Raw genomic sequence first — 20,508 nt, 5'->3', positions numbered from 1 at the left:
GTTCGCGACGGAACTCGGCTGGATCGATCGGTCGATCGATCCAGACGCATTCTGTTCGCGGGACAAGCTGCCCAATCGATCAACGGATCGATTGAGAAGCCTCCAATCGATCGGCTGATCGATTGGGGTTTCTGATTTCATATCAGAACCTGATTTCAGCCCTGGTTCGAGCAGAAATCTCATATACCAACTTTAAACTAACTGAAATGCATTCTACCATCAATTATCTAGCATTTTAAACATGGCATGGTGCATATTTCACTAGTTCATGATTTTTAAACAAACTAAAATGCGAAAACTAAAAATAACAAGGTTCTAATAGTTAGACTTGCTAAATCCCTGAGATCTTCATTCCAAACTCCTTTTTCACACACATCTTCGTTGCATTGTCCTCCAGCCTCCGCTAGTCCATCTTTCCTTTACCTTTATCTGCAGTATAAGGAAAAGAGTATCTGTAAGCTTGAGAGCTTAGTAAGAAACCATCTACCTCACAAAACATGCATACGATGCAATGTATGCTTTTTAAAACATGCTATTGAAATCTATGCTGAACATGTTAAAGCATGGCATGACATACTATCATACAAAATACAGAATCAAAACTAATCATAGAACTATCACATGTATCAATAAGAAAGAGCTAAGCTAAAGCATGAACTGAGCTACACTAAAACTGAGCTAGAACTGAAATTAAACTGTATACACAACTGATTTATGAGTTTTGAAAACTATTTATCATAGATAGATGAAAATACATAATCATGCTGCTGTTTGGGCCCGACAACTGTACTTGCTATGCGCGCATCCCTAACTAGACCCGGGTTTGCAAGTCCCGAATTTAGTAGGGTTTACTAGGTTATCTAAACCTAGGGACGACTGTGGGAGCCCAACCCAATGGACATCTAGTCCAGTACAGTGTCACTGCTGAAAATAAAATACTGGTTATAGCTGAATTGTTCTTATCTTGCTATTTCTAGGTTATCTGAACCTAGAGCTAGGTTGTCTGAACCTAGAGGCGACTGTGGGAGCCCACCCATTGGACCGTAGTCCCATAAAAGTTGTAATAAAGCTGGACATGCTATAAAAATGCTTCTATTGCATTTACTGAGCTATTACAAGGCCTAAGTTGCATTTTAAATGGCTGCACCTACTATCGAGCACTTGGTGTGCGCTATTGCTCACCCTATGTGCCAAAAATCCATATACTACTAAACTAAAACATGCAATCACACGAGAACTACTTATACTGCAGGTGAGGGGTTTCTTACCTCCTGTGCTAGTTTTCTTACTGATCTAGTCGCTAGTTTTCCGGTGGAGAAATCCCTTCGGCGATCTCCTTGCATCTACGTGTCCCTCTCGTGGTGGAGAGCGTCCTCGTACCGGAGTTATCGCCGGAAGGTGCTCTTGGAGCCTTTGGGACGGAACCCTAGCCCTTGGGGCTTGGTGCGCCGAGAGAAAGAAGAGGAGAAGGGGGCGGCGTGTAAGGGTGAGGAGAAGAGGTAGGTCACGTTAAAAAATAAAACTCCTCACTTAATTCCCTATTTATATTAAGGAATTAATTCACCCAACTCTAACTTAAATAAAATTGTTTCCCTTTCCTTTCAGCACGGCCCTGCTGGGTTCTCCTGGTTACTAGAGTTCACCATAAGTCGTAGGATCCAATAGGTCTCGGGTTCAATTCCCGCTTAGGCTATTCACGATTCTATTTATTTTTGCTACTTCCGCTACTTTAAAAATTCTGTAAAAATATCCTAAAATTCCAGAAAAATTATAGAATATTTCTAAAATAATTTTGAGAATTTTCGGGCGTTACAGATACATAGTTCTAAGAAGGACAAGTGGGCGGATGCTATGGTGGAGGAGATGGAGTTATTGCATAAGAATCAAACATGGGATCTAGTGAAACTTCCTGAAGAAGAGAAAGTTATAGGGTGCAAGTGGATTTTCATATACTTGAGAAATACAACTGATTATGACATCATATTGAGTAGACAATTGGAAAATCCTTCAGTTGCTGGGTACGTAGATGCATACTATGTAGGAGATTTTGATGACAAAAGGTCTATTATAGGATACGTGTTCACTGCGGTAGGAGGGAAATCTATGATACAATCTATTGCTGCATTGTCTATATGGAGTTGGAGTGCATGGCAGCAGCTGAAACAGTGAAGGAAGCTTTATGGCTTACACGGTTGGTCAGAGGACTGGGCGTTCAGCAAGGTGAAGTCAAGTTATTATGCGATAGTCAGAGTGTTATCTATTTGGCGAAGAATCAAGTGTATCATGCAAGAACTAAGCACATTGATGTGAGATTTCACAAGATCAGAGAGTTGATTACTTCCGGAGAAATTCAACTTGAGAATGTTCACACTGCAGACAATGCTGCAGACATGCTGACAAAGCTAGTGATCACAGAGAAGTTCAAGCATTGCTTGAACTTGATCCATATCTCTAGATGCTAGAGGAAGGAAGCTCAGACCCAAAGATCCAGGTAGAGTTTTGTTCAGATATTTGTGTTATTTGAAGGTGTGAATATTCGTTAAGGTGGAAATTGTTGACAGATGATTGATATTTAGATAAAGGCTAATGTGATGGATGACATGGAAGAAAAATCTATTAAGATTTTTTATAATAAAATTCGGTTACGATTTTATATAACAGAATTTTGTTACAGTTTTTTATAATAAAATTTTGTTGCGATTTTTCATAACAAAATTTTGTTACAATTTTAGCAGGTTTAAGATTTATGCACTATTTATAGGAATCATTGTAAACTATATAACAACAATCACAAAAATCATTAGATTCTGTCCAACAAGGTTTACTGTAAAAAAAAGGATAATGCTAAATGACTAGAATCTAGCCAGGTAGAATGCATTTTTAAGGTTATTATTAAGGGTATTCAAGTAAAATTATCTCTCTCTATATTAATAATTAATTATAATTTAAGATGACATGTATTGCAATTTATTTTCTAGCTAGCCAGATTATGGCTAGCAAAATTTACCGTAAAAAAGGACAATGCTAAATGGCTAGAATCAGAGGTGTAATCGAGCCGAGCCGAGCCGAACTCTTGAATGTTTGAGCTTGGCTCGTTTATAATCGAGCCGAGCTCGAGCTTTATTTAACGAACATATTCATGGCTCACGAGCTTATTCGAGCTTTTATCGAGCCTAAACGAGTTTAATAAATATAAATCATAAATTTAAATATTTATTAAAAACTAAATTATATATTTAGATAACATTATAATAATATTATTAAAATTTATAATTTTATTCTAATAAATAAATTTAATATATTTGTCTATATTTTTCATAAGTAGAGTGTAAAATCTATAAATTCAATATCAAAACTATCATTTTTTTATTTAAAAGTTGCTTAATGAGCTTAACGAACGTGTTCACGAGCTAACGAGCCGAATATTATGAAGCTTGAGCTTGGTTTGTTTATCTTAACGAGCCTCATTAAACGAGCTCAAACGAGCTTTTATCGAATCGAGCTTCGAATAGCTCGCGAGCGGCTTGGTTCATTTACACCCCTAGCTAGAATCTGGACAGCTAGAATATACTTTTAAAATCATTATTAAGGGTATTCAAGTAAAATTATCTATCTCTATATTAACAATTAATTATAATTTAAGATGACATGCATTGCAATCCATTTTCTAGCTAGCCAGATTTTGGCTAGCAAGATTTACCGTCAAAAAAGGACAATACTAAATGACTAGAATCTGGTCAGTTAGAATACACTTTTAAAGCTATTATTAAGGGTATTCAAGTAAAATTATCTCTTTCTATATTAATAATTAATTACAATTTAATATGACATGCATTGTAATCCATTTTCTAGCTGGCCAATTTCTGGTCAATAAGATTAATCGTAAAAAATGATAATGCTAAATAGTTAGAATCTGACCAGTTAGAATATAGTTTTAAGGTCATTATTAAAGGTATTAAAGGTATTAAAGTGAAATTAGCTCTCTTTATATTAATAATTAATTACAATTTAAGATAGATGTATTACAATTCATTTTTTAGCTGGCTAGATTCTAGCCCGTAAAATTGATCTAAAAAAATGACAATACTAAATGGTTAGAATCCGACCAACTAGAATACACTTAAATTTCATGTCATTATTAAGGAGATATATATAAAAAATGAATTAAATTAAATCAAGAAAAATAAAAAAATAAAATTAAAGGATAAGACTAAAAATAGATATAGAATCATGAAACTATTTATGCAACAAAACTTTTACATGAGATTATATTGTTACATTGGTTTTCTTCAGCACAACTGTTAATCTAAAAGTTTAAAACTCCAAAATGGCATGGAATTATATTTGAAGTGTTCATTTTTTAAATAAAAAATAATAATCTGCCAGTTTTTTTCTTTCTATTTTTGATATTCAAATCATATTTAAATTGAATTTATATTTATTTGATGCGGACCGGCAGGCCGAAATTCTGGAATACTCTTATTTCACCGCCCAGTCCAGCTGTCACCACCACAAGCCCCCACGCGTTCGTTTGCTCGCCGCCGGCCGATCCCTTGGCCTTCGAGGGAGCCGACGACGCGGCGACGGATTCCGAGAGATGCGTCGACACTGAACTGTCCTCCGGCGCCGAAGTAGAGCCTCCGTCGACCGCCGAGGGCGAGAGCGACCCGCCGGCGCCGCCCGGCCCGGCCTCGTCCAAGCTCGACAGTTCCTGCTCCGAGTGGCTCTTCTTCGGGATCGGCGGCACCGAGCTGGAGCTCCGGCCGCTGGGGAACGGGTCCTGGTCGAGCGACGACGCCGTCAACCTCTGCGAGTCGGTGGCCGCCAGGGGCGGCTGCTCGTCCGCCGACGGCATCTGGGACAGGGGAGCGCAGGTGCTCCCGGCGCTCGGCCACGGCACCGCCACCGACACGTCCTTGCAGAAGAAGTGCTCGTGGGAGCGCGTCGTGCTCTTGCCCTTCGCCGCCGCCGCCGCCGCCTCCCGCTTCCACACGTACACGTGCGAGTCCTCGCTCGCGCACACCACGTACCGGCCGTCCACCGTGTACCACGCCGAGATCTGGCTGCTCGTGTTCCGGAATCCTGCAAGCCGCCAAAAACAAGATTCGAACCGTCGACAACAAAATCTAACCGTAGGCTAATTTTTCATTTCGCCCCTACACTTGCCTACAAGTTCTATACTCCCTACAACACCAAATATCACAGCTTGCCCCAAGTAAAATATGATAACATTCAAATTTGTAGACTGTTCTAAGTTTATACCTCTAAATTTATGAATCCTCTTCTGGTCTTCAAACACTCTAACTTGTGAATCAGCTGAAGTAATCATCGCTTCAGATGGATTATCCGGAGCAAACTGTTAAAATTCAAACAAAAAGGGGAAATAAAAATAAAACTCATCATTTATAAGAACATATATAAACTCAACATTAGAAAGAACACCTACCTGAAAACCAGTGATCTTTGGAGCCTGCTTCTTCTTCTTCTTGTTCTTTATTTCAATCTGGCCTTCTTGAGAAAGCTTACGATCTACCACACAACAAGGAACACAAGTCAACAACATCATTTTGATCAGCATGAAAAGCATAAGAAAATATAGAGAATAGTTCAACCAGTGATCTTGTAGATCTTGCAATTCCCTTTGTGTGATCCAATTAGAGCACCCTTCAATACGAAGAACTAAAAGTTAATTTATGAAAAGAAAAAAAATTAATTTTTTTTGGCTTGTACCTGACCGTCAGGAGTGTAGCAGGCAGCAGTGACCATTTCATGGAGATCAGTCCAGTCCACCACCTGCCTCTCCGGCACACTCCAAACCCTGACCTTGGCATCAAGCGACCCACTGATGAAGTAGCCGTCATCAACTGGATTGAACTGGATGCATGTCACTGTGCAGATTGCATCACACCATGAACTGTGTTATCAGTAATCAATGGAGCCGGCGATCAACAAGAACTCTGTTTTGTTTCGTCGCCTTACCGTAATCGTTGTGTGCGAAGAGTTTGAGGCAGGTTTTGGTTTCGATGTCCCATAATCTCACTGATTTGTCCATCGACGACGATAACAAATGCTGGAAATGCAGGAGCGATCTGAGATCTTGACGCGGATTGAGAACTGGAATGAAAAGATTGGGGAGTTTGTGTGTATGGACCTGAGATTTGGACCAGCAGAGATCGAGGACGTCTTCTTTGTGGCCTTCGAAGGAGCAGAACGGCTTGTCGGAGAGGGAGAAGATGACCTCCGGTAAGACGATGTAGTCGGGGAGCGTCCTCTTCGCGCTCTTGGTCCTTTTGGTCTTCTTCGTCGATGGTGGTCGGCCTAGCGCGGGGGACGAGCGTTGGTTGCGGGATTCTTGCCGCCGGAGAGGCGACGAGAAGATGTCGCATTCCTGGACCTGCCAGACCTGCACCACTGTGTCCTCGCCGGCGCTGGCGAGGTAGTGGCCGTCCCAGCTGAATTTGATGGTCCATATCGAGCCCTGGTGCGCCTGGATCTCCTGGCTCATGTAGAGACCGGTGAGCTCCTTGTTTGACTTGCCGTACTTTCCGACCTTCATCAGCTCCGAAGAGGAGGGGTTCTCGCCGGTGGAGGTGGCCAAGGTGGCCGAGGTGGCGGAGGAGGCAGACTTGGTCGAGGCGGTGCCGCATTTCTCTTTTTCAGAGATGAGACCGACCGTGCTGGCGACGAACTTGATGTTCTTGAGCCAGCCGCCGCCTTTCTTCCCTTTCCCTGATTTTGGGGGCTTGTTGCCTCCGGCGACGGCCTTATTGCTGTTCTTCTCGCCGCCGCCGAGCTTCACCCGCCGCATGAGCTCCTTGACGATCGGCGAGTGGCCAAAGAAGCGCTCGAACTCCTCCATACTCACCGGCAGATTCAATCGTCCCTTGGCCTCGTCCTTGCTCACATCTGCAATCTCCTTTCCATCATCCATGTTCTTGTTCTCATCGGCGACGGTGCCTCCTCCGCCGTCCTCCCCTTCGGTTGTGTCCCGCAGGATGCAAAGCGCCGCAGGCGCGGACGCAGTGCGAAACAGGGTAGGCCGTGGCTCAACCGCTGCCAGCGCCGTGTCGGACCTACATCTCGTCAGGGCTGGTTGTTCCGTCGCAGAACACGGTGCAGGCGAGGGCGCCGGTGGCGTGGCTTCCTGAGGAGACTGCGGCAAGGGAGGCAGCGGCGCGGCAGGTGCATCTACGGCGGGCTTCCGAATGCTGCCACGCATGCTGCCCCGCATGCTGCCACGGAGGCGCAGAGTGGCTGCGGCCAAATTCTTGTTGCTAGCTAAACCGATACCCTGGAGGAGGCGCCGGCGGCGCTCCTTGATCGGCATCTGCTCGTCCATCCACACGTCATAATCGAAGCCACCACCAGCGGGTTTCTTCCGGTCACCTCCTACGTCGTGGTCGTCTCGATTCTCGGCGAGGAACTCCTCGCGTGAGAAGGTGGCGCACCGCAAGTCGCCGGTAGGGCAGACAGCCGAGGAGAAGGACATGCGGACGTCGTCGAACTCGTCGTCGTCGGAGTCGGAGGGGAGATCAACACAAAAGGAGACCTTCGAGGGGACGCGGTCGAACGACTCGAAGAAGCATTCGTCATCTTCTTCGTCGTCGTCTTCTCCTTCCTCCCCTTCCTCCCCTGTTTCATGCTTAGCCGCTTCTTCCTTCTCCTCCGCCTCGATTGGGCTGTGGCTCTCAGGCTTCACCGGCGAGGCCATTGCCATGGAAGTGGAAGGGAGAGCGAGAGAGTGAGAGAGAGAAAGAGAGGAGAGAAAGGCGAAGCAATAAGACAAGGGAGCGGAAGTCCATGGAGGGCGGGCGCCATGGGAGGGCGCGAGAACACCTCGGGCAAGCTCTCGGCCCTCCTGCTTCGCCCTGTGACGGTCGGATCTCGCTGGCAGAGACAATCCAACGGCCAAGATGATCCTCAAGTGACTAGGCATTCAAAAACCATCCCTTTGTATTAAATACAAGGTCACGTTAACGCCTAGAAAAAAATAGAAAATCGTTCGATTTAAGAATAAAAATGTTAAATATTTGAAACGATAATTAAGAAGAATAATAATATTGGAAAATAATAATTCTTGAAGAAATATATTTTTTAATAATTTTGATGATTTGAAGCGATTGAGGTCATCTGAGGTGGAGTGGATATGGGAAGGAGCTGGAAACAGGGGAAGCAGATGTCTATGAATTTATTTACCTATTTTTATTCAAATATACAAAATTACAGTTTGATGTATTTAATCAGCATTCTACCGCATTATAATGTCAATATAAAAAAAATAAATTCAAACATGGTTTGAGTTTGATAATTTAATTTAATAAATAAATTTGAATAAACTCAATAGAAATGATCAAATACGGTTGTTTACCTTGAAGGATAATTACACAAATTACACAAGAGTGGAATTTTTGTTGGGTCTGATTTTAAATTTAGAATCAAATTTTAATTATTATTTTTAGTTCATCGTTCCGAACAATATATTAATATTGATCACAAGTTGTCATCGTAAACTCGTGGCTAAATTGAATTCCCTCGTTAAGTTGCAACTGCAAACTCACGGTTAAGCCCTTGGGGACCACAAAGATGGGTACAATTATTACGTGCATATGGTATTATTGTAATAGATCACAGGGTCAGTCTTCAGTATTTACATAATACATAATACCCCATTTTAACTTGGATGAAACCTCTTATAATTTATCTCACTTTTAAATCATATAAGACCGTCTTAGGGAGGGTCGGTTAAGCCCTTGTGAATTTCTTCATATCTCTGATTCCTTCTCTTCGTCCGTGTTATCATTTTTTATCAATCATATTCATTTGGAGTAATAAACCTTTAAAATTCCATTTCCCTTTATTTTTTTTTCGGATGAAAAATTTAACCCCGTCATGTAGTGTAGTGTAGTGATAGAATATTTAGATCCTATTTACTTCAAAGCGCGAATTAAAGAAAAAATAGATTTCACAAGAATCAAGAGAGTTGTTGTGCAAAGAGGTGACAACAGTTCTCAATCTCTAACATGCGGAAGAAGAGGAAGAGAAAAAAGAGAATGCGCAGAGTAACAAGACAAAGACGTACAAAATGAGAACAAACACGAGAAAGGAGAAGAAGAAGAGTTACTGTGGTTTGACGACGTGCCTACTCCACAAAAACGACCGAGGCTTTATTAGAATTCTCTCTATACAAGAGAATTACATTTAATGATTCTTGTGATTATTGTTGTACAATAGATTTACAATGATCCCTATAAATAATACATAAACCCCAGACCTGGTAAAATCATAACAGAATTTTGTAATGAAAAATCGTAACAGAATTATGTTATGAAAAATCGTAATAGAATTCTGTTATATAAAATTGTAACAGCATTTTATTACGAAAAATCTTAACAGATTTTTCTTCCATAACATCCATCACATTGACCTTCATTCAAATATGACTCATTCGTTAATAATCTCCACCTTGGCGAATATTCATCCCTTCGAAGAACACAAATATTTGAATAAAACTCCACCTAGATCTTTGAGCCTAGGCTTTCTTCCTCACATCTAGAGATGTGGATTAAGTTCAAACAATGCTTGAGCTTCTCTGTGGTCACTGGCTTTGTCAGCATGTCTGCAACATTATTTGCAGTGTGAACCTTCTCACATTGAATTTCTCCGGAAGCAATCAACTCTCTGATCTTGTGAAACCTCACATCAATGTGCTTGGTTCTCGTATGATACACTTGATTCTTCCCTAGATAGATAACACTCTGACTATCGCATAACAACTTGACTCCACCTTGTTGAACACCTAGTTCTCTGACCAACCCTGTATGCCTTAAAGCTTCCTTCACTGCTTTAACTACTGCCATGTACTCCGACTCCGTAGTAAAGAATGCAACAATAGATTGTATCATAGATTTCCAACAAATAGATCCTCCTGCCACAGTGAATACATATCCTATAGTAGACCTCATGTTATCTAAATTGTTGGATCGCAGCGGTTGGATAGAAGGGGGGTTGAATAGCCTGCAAAAATAAAAACCAACTATTCTCGAACTTTCAAAATAACACTTGTATAAAATAGAAAAGCGATAAATTAAAATAGAAAAAGAAGCACAAGATGTTTTCTTAGTTACAACTGGGAGGTTGTTAATCTAAGGAGTGACACGCACTAGAATATCTCCTTCAGGCGGAGAAGCCTCTTACAGCAGTGAAAACGCAAAAAGAAAGAAGCTAAGCTCTAAAGGAAGCACACAAGTGTTGGAATTACAATTCTTGAGATGATATGAAGCTTCTGGACCAAAGCTATATTTATAGCCTTGGTCAGGGCGCTTGGAAGAGTTCCAGGTGGCTGGGAGGGGATAAAATTTTATCCCTTCGCAACGAATCGCGTTTAATGCGATCCTGATCAAAAAGTCAACTCTGGGCGCTCGGAATGGTTCTGGGCGCCCCGGGCTGTTCCGGGCGCCCTAGACTATTCCGGGCACCCCGAGTGGGAAAAGTCAACCTCGTTGACTTTTTCAGCCTGGGTCTTCTGCTCCGGCTCCGTTCGCCTCAGTCCAGGTTTTCCGCTCGCTTGGGTGATCTTGACCATCCGAAATAGGGCTCACCCGAACCCAACTTCCGGCCTTCTCGAGCAACCTTCCGCTCCGGCTTCTCGTCCCTCGGAAACGCCACGCGCCTCCTTCTCATCCGCCCGCGTACTCTTCCGCAGTGCCTCGTACCTCAGACGCACTGAGCCCGTCGGCTCCCTCCCGTGTCGTCCTTCTCGCTAGCTGTTTCTTTTGCTCAACTCCCTGTACTCCTAAGCTCTTGCACACTTAGACACAAGGTTAAAAACACGACAAGACCTAACTTAACTTGTTGATCACATTAAAACAACCTTGGGGTTCCAAACATCTCCCCCTTTTTTATGTGAGCAACCCAAGATAAGCTAGGGTAAATAGACATAATAAAAAAAATCTAATATTGCAATAGAGTGCAAAAAGATAGAAAATTTTAGAAAAAAATTAGTCTACCTCCCCCTAGACTTATACTTTTCCTTCCCCCCATTTGATCACATAAAAAATGGGGTTCAAGAAAAAAATCTAAGGGTTAAAACTTAGAAGATTTTGAAAATAATTTCCAAGATTTTACTTAAAAATTTGTAATAATTTTCAACAAGGTTTCTAAATAAAAAAATCTAAGTTTAAACAAGATTCTAAGTTATATAATTTGCAAAAGAAATATTTTTGAAAAAAAAATTCTAACTTAAATTTTTGAGAATTTTCTACATAAAAACTTTAAGAAAAAAAATTTAAGCTACAATTTTAGAAGAAATTTTAATTTAGGCAATTTTTGAGAATTTTTCTAAGTGACAATTTTACGCAATTTTTTTTAAGTATATAAAAAATTTGAAATATTAAAAAAATGTTTCGAAAAACTATTTTTAAAGGCATTATTTAAATTTCAATCTAAATGCTTTATCAGAAAGTTAATTAAACATTTTCTTTCAATATTTTAGCTTCCAGGCAGTGGCGAGGTACTAGACCCTCTTGGTTATTGGAGCAACAATCACTTTCTTAGACAAAACCTCATAAAGAAATTTTAATGTCTAATTTTCTCGTTGAAAGCTCTAAATCTAATTAATGGTTCAAGTTAAACAGGACTTTGGAACCCAATATAGGTTCCAACCTACTGGATTGACTAAAAATTTCTTAGGGACATACTTTTTTGAGATATGCCTAATTTGTCCCTTGTGGTATAAGTACTAATTTAGATTATTAAATTTTCTAACATTTATATTAGATGAGTATGCACAATTTTTCAAGTTATTTACTTATATTTTTAAATTATCATTTTCTAATTTTAATTTGTCTAACTCCTCTAAAGGGCAAGATTTAGCAAGTATTACTTTTAAATTTTAAATTTCTTTTTTCTAATTTACATTAATCCTTAGTTAATAGTTTAATAAACTTAAATAGTTTATCGGGAGGAAGAGATCGTACCTGACTTACCTTGTCGATCTCGTTGTCCGTGTCTCCCCTTGAACTACTGCTATCTTCCGACGTAGCTCCCCCTTCATTGATGCTCTCGATGCTCATTTCGGAAGAGCTTGACTCGCAGTCGTCTTGATGACTTGCCATTAGTGTAAGTCCGGAGAAGGCCTTGACTTTCGATTCGGACGACGTATCGTCCCACATCACTTTTAGGGCCTTGAGTTTTTGGACAGGTTTCTTACCTTTGTCCTTGTCATTTTTCCTCAATTTGGGGCAGTTGTCCTTGACATGCCCTTCTTTGTTGCAGTGGTAGCAGCGGATCGTTCTTTTCTTTCTACCCTGCGAATGGTTAGTATTTTTAGATTTACAAAGTTTCTTGAAACGCCTTACCATCATAACCATTTCCTCGTTGTCGAGAGAGGACTCTGACTCAGGTTCGTCTCTCGATGCTTTGAAGGCGACGTTGTGCTTGGGCTTCTTCGTACCTGCACATCTTGATTTATGCACTTCAAATGTCGAGAATAATTCTTCTAAAGTAATTTTTTCTAAATCTTTAGAAATATAAAAGACATCTACTAGTGATGTCCATTTCGTATTTCTAGGAAAAGAATTTAATGCATACCTGAGTGAATCTCGGTTACTTACCTTTTCTCCGAGATTCGAAAGTTCGGTGATAAGTTCTTTGACTCTCGAGTGCAGATGCACAGTTGTTTCGTCTTCTCCAAGTCACGGGTTGGTGAGCTGGTTGCGAAATAGATCCCGTCTTGCGAGCTTGGCTTCGAGCGTCCCTTCGTGTAACTCAAGGAACTTTTTCCAAAGTTCCTTCGCGGAGTCATAGTTGCCGATTCGGTTTGCTTCTTGTGGTGGAAGAACGTTCATGAGATGATACTCCGCTTTACCGTTTACCACGTAGTCGCCCTGTTCCTTTTTCATTCATTGATATTTTTCTTTGCCCTCTGGTACTACAAAACCAAATTTCATTATAAGAAGTAATTCAAAATCGGTTTTGAAAAATACCTACATTCGCTTTTTCCAAGTAACAAATTCCCCTTCGAATTTTGACGGGTAGATGCTTGATCCGACCATTAGTTCGGTGCTTCGTTCGGCGGTTAGTTCTCCTGAAGCGTTCTCGCTCTGATATCACTTATTGGATCACGACGGTCGGCTAGAAGGGGGGTTGAATTGCTTGCAAAAATAAAAATAAACCCTTCTCGTGCTTTCAAAATAACACTTGTATAAAATAGAAAAGCGATAAATCAAAATAGAAAAAAGAGGCACAAGATGTTTACTTGGTTACAATCGGGGAGGTTGTTAATCCAAGAAGTGGAACACACTAGAATATCTCCTTCAGGCGGAGAAGCCTCTTACAGCAGTGAAAGCGCAAAAAGAAAGAAGCTAAGCTCTAAAGGAAGCACACAAGTGTTGGAATTACAATTCTTGAGATGATATGAAGCTTCTGGACTAAGGCTGTATTTATAGCCTTGGTCGGGGCGGCTGGAAGGGTTCCAGGCGCCTGCGAGGGGATAAAATTTTATCCCTTTGTAACGGATCGTGTTTGACGCAATCCTGGTCAAAAAGTCAACTCCGGGCTCCCGAAATGGTTCCGGGCGCCCTGGGCTGTTCCGGGCACCCCCGGACTGTTCCGGACGCCTCAGGTGGGAAAAGTCAACCTCGTTGACTTTTTCAGCTCGAGTCTTCTGCTCCGGCTCCGTTTGCCTCAATCCGGGTCTTTCGCTCGCTTAGGTGATCTCGGCCATCCTGAATAGGGCTCACCCGAACCCAACTTCCGACCTTCTCGAGCAACCTTCCGCTCCGGCTTCTCGTCCCTCAGAAACGCCGCGCGCCACTTTCTCGTTTGGCCGCTTACTCTTCCGCAGCGCCACATACCTCAGATGCACTGAGCCCGTTGGCTCCCTCCCGTACCGTCCTTCTCGCTAGCTGCGTCTTTTGCTCGACTCCTTGTGCTTCTAAGCTCTTGCACACTTAGACACAAGGTCAACAACACGACAGGACCTAACTTAACTTGTTGATCACATCAAAACAACCTTGGGGTTCCAACATAAATCTCCTGCATAGTCCACATCTACGTACCCAGCAACTGAAGGATCTTCCGGTTGTCTACTGAATATGATGTTATAATCAGTTGTATTTCTCAAGTACCTAAAAATCCACTTCACTGCATCCTAATGTGGTCGACCAGGATTTGAGAGAAACTTGTTTACCATACTAACTGCTTGCGCCAAATCTGATCTCGTACAAACCATGACATACATTAGGCAACCAACTACACTGTTATAAGGAATCTTTGACATCTCTTAGATCTCGTCATCCGTCTTTGGACACTGTGTACTAGATAACTTGAAGTGATGCGCTAGGGGTGTACTCTCCGACTTTGCATTCTTCATGTTGAACCTATCCAACATCTTCTCCACAAAGCTACGTTGAGACAACCATAATCTCTCTACAGCTCTATCCCTGTGAATCTCTATCCCAAGAATCTTCTTGGCCTCTTCTAAAATTTTCATGTTAAATACCTTGCTCAGTAGTCTCTTCAATTTATCAACCTCTTTCATTTTCTTCACAACAATAAGCATATAATCTACATATAGTAGTAAGAAAATAAGTGTTTCATCTTCAAGACTCTTCATGTTGGTACAATATCCCTAGGTCAAGGTTGACCTGGTTGACTAAGCTTGAGTTGGCTCAAACTTGAGTCTTGATATTTGAGTTTCGATGTTTGACAATACTATATAAAGATTACAGATGTAATCGTTCGATTGGGGAGATTGTTGATACAATTCCCCTCTGGTCAAGGACTGACTAGTTAGATGTGAAGAGTCAAGTAGGTCAAAGGGTTGACCGGATACTTGACTGAGAAAGTCCTAATTGGAGGTTAGGCAGGTGAAAGTCCTGGTGAGTGAAGCTAGGCAGTTGGGAAATCCTGGTGAGTGAAGCCAGGTGAAAGACCTAGTGAGTGAAGCTAGGCAGTTGGAAAATCCTAGTGAGTGAAGTCAGGTGAAAGACCTAGTAAGTGAAGCTAGGTAGGTGAAAATCCCGGTGAGTGAAGCCGGGCAGTGGAAAAATTCTAGTGAGTAAAGCTAGATGAAAGTCCTGATGAGTGAAGCCAGGCAGATGGAAAGTCTTGATGAGTGAAGTCAGACAGATGGAAAGCCCTAGTGAGTGAAGTTTGGTAGAAAGAAATGTTGGTGCAATATCCCTCAGGTCAAGGTTGACCTGGTTAACCAAGCTGAGTCTTGGTTTGGGTTTAGATGTTTGACAATAAGATATTGATTGAAGAAGAGTCAAGTAGGTCAAGGGAGTGACCGGATACTTGACTGGGAAGTCCTAGTGAGTGAAGCTAGGCAGAAGGAAATCCTGGTGAGTGAAACTAGGTGAAAGTCCTGGTGAGTGAAGCCAGGTGAAAGTCCTAGTGAGTGAAGCTAGGCAGATGGAAAGTCCTAGTGAGTGAAGCTGGCGGATGGAAAACCCTAGTGAGTGAAATCTAGTGGGAAAATCCTAGTGAGTGAAGTCAGACATTGGAAAATCTAGGTGGGTCAAAGGTAGATCGGACACCTAGTGTTTGGAAGTTTAAGTGAGTCATAGAGGACTGACACTTGGCACGAGAAGAAAAGTCCGGTGGGTCAAAGATAGACCGGATACTTGGCATGAGAAGAAAAGTCCGGTGGGTCAAAGGTTGACCAGACATTTAGTGTTTGGAAATCCAAGTTGGTCATGGAGGACCGAACACTTGGCACAATGAGAAAAGTTCAAGTGGGTCAAAGGATTGAACGGACACTTGACGGAGAAGTCCCAACAGGTGGCGGTGGATTAGAGATTGAGCAAAGGAACTCTAGACTTGGATTAAACAAGTCAGGGCAATCAATTGACCCTAAGCTAATCGATTAGGTAATCAATTAGGAGGTCCTTGCGAGAATACAAAAAGAGCCTGAATCAATTTGTCAATCGATTGAGTCGAGCCCAATCAATTAGGGCTAGGAGATTCGTGAATAGGAATTCACGAAAAACATGGTTAAATCAATTGACCCAATCGATTCAGCCATTGATTAGGTAGTGTTTTCGTCACAAGAGAGGGAATCGATTGGGATAATCGATTAAGACATTTTTGCGATTTAATAAAGAGCTGCAGAATTGATTGGTATCTCTTCTCGATTCACTCGGATCTTTCGCCAACTTCTCTGGCGCTCTCAAAGATCAGATCGCTTGATTCTTGAAGGATCTTGGAAGCTTTCCAAGTCAAGAGGCGGATCAAAGGCAAGAAGAGAAGCTAGGGTTAGGGTTTTCTGTACTCATTGTAAGCTTTGCGCTTGTATTTAGTTTCCCTTTCCTTTCTTCTTGTACTGAGAGTCTTGTAGGGCTTCTCCGCCCTCGGTAGTTACCGAAAAGGAGTGTTTTCATAGTGGCGGGTGCGTGCATGGTGTGGATCCTTGGATTAGTCACCTCTTGTGAGGTGGATACCAAGTAAACCAACCTTGTTAGCGTTGTGTGTTTTTTGTTTTTTTCCACTGCATATCCTTGAAGAAACAAGCAACGAACGTGACGAGCTATTCACCCCCTCTAGCTACTTTTGGTCCTAACAAGTGGTATCAGAGCAAGACCGCTCTTCACCGGAATCATCGTAGGAAGGGTCAAGCATAACAAGAAAAGCTAGAGGGTGAAGAAGTTGGAGCAAATTCTTCAAGTTCAAGACTTTATCAAGCTCAACTTCAAGATGCAATTCCAAGATGGGCTTGGATTTGACACAAGGGTGGCTCCACCATACACTTCTACGAGTTTCGATTCTTGGAAATCAAGAATCGAAAATTTTCTTATGATGGAGATAGAGCAATGGTTTGCTCTAATGGAAGGCTTCAAGGCTCCAAGAAATTCAAAGGGCAAAGTTCTAAAGAAAAGCAAATGGAGCCGGAGCAAGTCCAAAGGTGCGAGGCAAATGACAAAGTGACCAAGCTTTTGGTCAATTTATTGCCAAGCACCATCCTTTGCAAAATTGGAGAGTTTGAAGATGCAAAGGAGCTATGGAGCAAATTGGCCAAGCTTAATGAAGAGATCCCCTCCACTGTACAAGATCATGAAGAATCCAGAGAGGGTGACTCTTTGGAGCAAGACCAAGAGGAGGACTCCGAGGTTGAGAGATGCTCAACCTCCGAAGAAGAGGAAATCCAAGAAGCTTCATCCTCAAGGGAATGCAACGAAGGGAACAAGGAGGGAGCATACTCCTTGTTTCATGTTCAAGATGATGAAGCCTCCACCTCTAGGATTGAGGGGGAGCAATCCTTGGTGACGCCGGATCAAGAAGAAGGAGAAGCTTCTACATCCGGGTCAAGTGAAGAAGAAGAAGATGGTGCCACCTCCGAAATTCAAGAAATAGCAAATGGAGGAGCAAGTGCCATCCCTACACAAGAAGGTATAAATGTTTCAATTAAAAATAAAAATCATATAATATGTTTTGAGTGTAGGGAAAGTGGGCACTACAAGAGCAAGTGTCCCAACTTGGCCAAGAAGAAGGGTCAAGTGGCGCAAAAGGGCAAGGAGAAGCCCGAGGAGACCATTCCCGGAACAAAGAAGAGCAAGGAGCATATCATATGCTTCTCTTGCAATCAAAAGGGGCATTACCGGAGTCAATGCCTCAAGGGGAAGAAGATGGTCAAGGCTCAAGGAGGCACTAGTCAAGGGGGAGCCTCCAAGGTAAAGAAGAAGGTAACATTTATTGAGCCTACTCCTTTACATTATGGTAAAAAGCATGATAGTTCTAATTTTTATCATTTTAATGCGATTTACCATAAGAATAGGAAGCATGAGGGCTTTAAGGAAAAGCATGTGGCCCTACATGCCAAAACTACTACACCTAAGGCTAGGAATGTAGGTAAAAGTCTAGGCAAGAACTCTAAGGATTGTAGCTACAAGCCTAGAAACAAAAATGCTCATGAACTTAATGGAAAAACAAAAACTAAGGACTTAGTGATGGAAAATCAAGTCTTGAGGTCAAGACTTGATAAAATGGAAAAGACCCTAAAAAGGATGGAAAATATCCTATTAGGGCAAAAAGAGCATAACCTAGGTTTAGGGGTACAAAAGCCATCCAATGGCCATAGAGGGTTGGGATACAAACCGAAGGCTAAGAAGGATGTGCCCTCTTACCATAGAGTTCCATATACTTATGGAACAAACCCTAGGTCTAGTGGTCAAGCCAAAAATACTAGGGAAGTCATCCCTAAGAGTATTTTTGCAATAAATGTGACTAAGGCTTCTAAGAAGTCTAAGAAAGTCACAAACAAGGTCACAAGGGAGACTATCCCTAGAGTTGACCTAGAAAGTGTGACCAAGGCCTCCAAGAAGCCAAACAAGGTCACTAGGAAGGTATCTAGGGAAGTTATCCCTAGTGAATACCTAGAGCATCCAAGGAGCACCAATAGGTGTTGGGTTCCTAGGAGCATCTTCTCTACCCCATAGATGGGTTAGAGAGTGTCAACTCCGATTAGAAGGGTAGTTAACCCAACTTTGAGGAAATTGACACTCAAGGAGCATTTTCAAGGTTTTTGTTAACCTTTGAAAATGAAATGAAATTATTATTTACTCCTTGAAAGAGTAAAATGTGCCTAATGGTGGAAGAATTGATTTTAATCTTAAATGGCACATATTGGGAAATTCATAAGAACTACCAAGTTGGGATTTTGGTATGCTCTTAGGAAATTTAAGGCAATCCGGCCCTAAATTTAACTGTGCTACTCTTGTGGAAAAATGAAATATGCCAACATTTGAGGAATATGCTTAATTTCAATTGGCATAAATTAATCAAGGGAAGTAGAAATGCCAATTTAGGCTTTGGCATTTTCATGAAGCACTTTAGGGCAATCTAGGTTTTAGTTGTAAGTTTAGCTAAGATTTCAAGGATACTTAGATAGTTAATCTAGGTATATTTTATTTAGGCTAAATCTTGCCATGATTGTTTGCCTATCATATGCCATGACATCATGTCTATTTTTGCATTCATGTTTTATTATGCAAAATCCAAAAATACCATGTCATGACATTCATACATCATGTAGTTATAGGAATCTTTCTTTTGAAAGTTATTTTATTTTGATGTATGCCATAACATTATCATGCATTAGTTTAATTCCTTGTAATTAAGGATAAATGGCATTTAACAACACTTATTAACAAGTGACATCCTAGGTGGATGTCTAATATCTTTGAAATGCCTAGATAGATATGCATGATCCCTAGATTAGGGCAAAACCAAAATCTACATCTCACAAAGACTATAAGGTGACTTGTATGTGCTTTAGTGCACATTAGATACAAGTGAGATGTTAGGATGATGAACAAAGCTCAAGATGTTGATTTAGTGCATTCATTTGAGTTTTTAAGTTCATCAAAACACATAGTTATGTGTTTTCCCATCATTGGGAAAGCTAATGTACAAGTCATGTGCATTATGCCCAAGGAACATGATGGGATATTGGTTTTGAAAATGTTTTTAAAATATTTTTGGAAAACTTTGGTGAAGGCTATCTTTTGATAGTAATCACCATTGAATAGTTAGACACAAACTTGAAGAAAACACTTAAGTTTTTGCAAGTTTTCAAGTTTGTGTCAATCTTTGAAAATATGAAGTATTTTCATAGAAAACTATTTTTCCATGATTAAGTATGCCCTATATAATGTCTACACGAAATTTCATGATTTTTGGATTTTTGTAGAATTTTATAGGGGTTTCTGAAGTTGACTGAAATGGAATTTCAGCAACTATCAGAACTCCGATCGATCCATGGATCGATTGGAGTGCCTGAATCGATCCGTGGATCGATTCAGAAGGCAGTAGCTCGCTGGATCGATCAGCCGATCGATCCACAAGGCCTGAATCGATCAGTGGATCGATTCAGACAGGTTCAATCGATTGGAACCCAACTCCAATCGATCCAAGTTGCTGATTTTGGCTGGGAAGGCTGATTTCAGTATCTTTGAACCATGTTTAGTCTATGTGACCATTCCAAACCCCTAAAATACATTTGTATACATAAAAAGGGTGTTTTCATGTGAAAACAAGGATGGATTGGTTAAGGAAGGCTAAGTTGAAGTTTAGATTGAGGTTTGTTTCAAATTTTGAATATTTGAACCTCAAAACTTCTAAAATTGGTTTTCCTAATGGTTTAGGGATTCCAAGTCATTGTTGGTGCAATGACAAAAGTTACCACCATGTCTTTAGGGGGAGGGACTCTTTAAAGACATGAAAATTATTTTTCATGAACCTTGGAAGGTGGTTAACCTTCTGTTGTGAACTTGCTCAAGTTTGAGCATTTAAACTTGAAATGGGAAGAAATGGGGAGTGAATATCCTCATCATTTCAAGTGGCAACTCAAGTGGTTGAAAATGCTCAAGGTTGGGTATTTGTCAACATTGAAGGGAGAGGTTAAGGAAGAATGAAGGGTATGGGACCTTCATTATTGGGTTGATCACAATGAGTGAAGTTGTGATCACGATGAGCAACTCTTCAGGGGGAGAGTCTTCAACAAATTGAGTT

The 20,508-nt window shown here is 41.2% G+C and overlaps 1 protein-coding gene across 1 annotated transcript; it reads right to left on the bottom strand.

Moving 5' to 3' along the window:
* Window positions 1-4,438: 4,438 nt before the first annotated feature.
* Window positions 4,439-7,936, bottom strand: LOC122055164 (WD repeat-containing protein 44-like). The gene is made up of 7 exons (XM_042616548.1): window positions 6,152-7,936; window positions 5,980-6,070; window positions 5,731-5,888; window positions 5,613-5,664; window positions 5,447-5,529; window positions 5,263-5,356; window positions 4,439-5,082 (listed from the first exon to the last, which is right to left on the bottom strand). The coding sequence occupies exons 1-7, from the start codon at window positions 7,934-7,936 to the stop codon at window positions 4,439-4,441; spliced, it is 2,907 nt and encodes a 968-aa protein (XP_042472482.1).
* Window positions 7,937-20,508: the final 12,572 nt, after the last annotated feature.

Source organism: Zingiber officinale, chromosome 3B (assembly GCF_018446385.1).
Source record: "Zingiber officinale cultivar Zhangliang chromosome 3B, Zo_v1.1, whole genome shotgun sequence".
Lineage (NCBI taxonomy): Eukaryota > Viridiplantae > Streptophyta > Magnoliopsida > Zingiberales > Zingiberaceae > Zingiber > Zingiber officinale.
This window is presented reverse-complemented; position numbering and strand designations above follow the sequence as displayed.

Bases quoted from the DNA above. Each gene is read 5' to 3' on its own strand.
- LOC122055164 (XM_042616548.1), bottom strand. From the start codon at position 7,936: ATGCCTAGTCACTTGAGGATCATCTTGGCCGTTGGATTGTCTCTGCCA. The intron at 5,530-5,612 runs GTTGAACTATTC...GTTGTGTGGTAG, and splicing joins CAAGATCTACAAGATCACTG to ATCGTAAGCTTTCTCAAGAA. The intron at 5,357-5,446 runs GTAGGTGTTCTT...GAATTTTAACAG, and splicing joins CAAAGATCACTGGTTTTCAG to TTTGCTCCGGATAATCCATC.